Source organism: Pterocles gutturalis, unplaced genomic scaffold (genome assembly GCF_000699245.1).
Source record: "Pterocles gutturalis isolate BGI_N339 unplaced genomic scaffold, ASM69924v1 scaffold13718, whole genome shotgun sequence".
Classification (NCBI taxonomy): domain Eukaryota; kingdom Metazoa; phylum Chordata; class Aves; order Pterocliformes; family Pteroclidae; genus Pterocles; species Pterocles gutturalis.
Window position 1 is genome coordinate 6,487 of NW_010125750.1, and position 321 is coordinate 6,807.

A 321-nucleotide genomic window follows, 5' to 3' on the forward strand; every position below is an offset into this window, starting at 1 on the left:
GCTGCAGGAGAGGAAGAGAAGGCGGCAGAGCTGGAGGAGCTGTATGGAGACATCGATGCGCTGGAGTTTTATCTGGGCTTGCTGCTCGAGAAGCCCCAACCCAATGGGATTTTTGGAGAAAGCATGGTAGAGATCGGAGCTCCGTTCTCCCTGAAGGGGCTGCTCCGGGGCTGCTCGGGAACCCCATCTGCTCCCCGGAGTACTGGAAACCCAGCACCTTTGGCGGAGCGACTGGCTTTGAGATAGTGAAGACGGCATCGCTCGAGAAACTCGTGTGCCTCAATGTGAAGAAGTGCCCGTACGTGGCGTTCCGTGTGCCGG

The 321-nt window shown here is 58.6% G+C and overlaps 1 protein-coding gene across 1 annotated transcript in view; it reads left to right on the forward strand.

Moving 5' to 3' along the window:
• The window catches only part of LOC104465594 (prostaglandin G/H synthase 1-like), a gene marked incomplete at its 5' end in the record, with an annotated part of 6,055 nt that overhangs the window by 4,805 nt on the left and 929 nt on the right, over nucleotides 1–321 (forward strand). Inside the window, 2 exon segments of the mRNA XM_010078711.1 lie at nucleotides 8–156; nucleotides 159–318. Coding sequence (XP_010077013.1) covers nucleotides 8–156; nucleotides 159–318 — 309 coding nt within the window.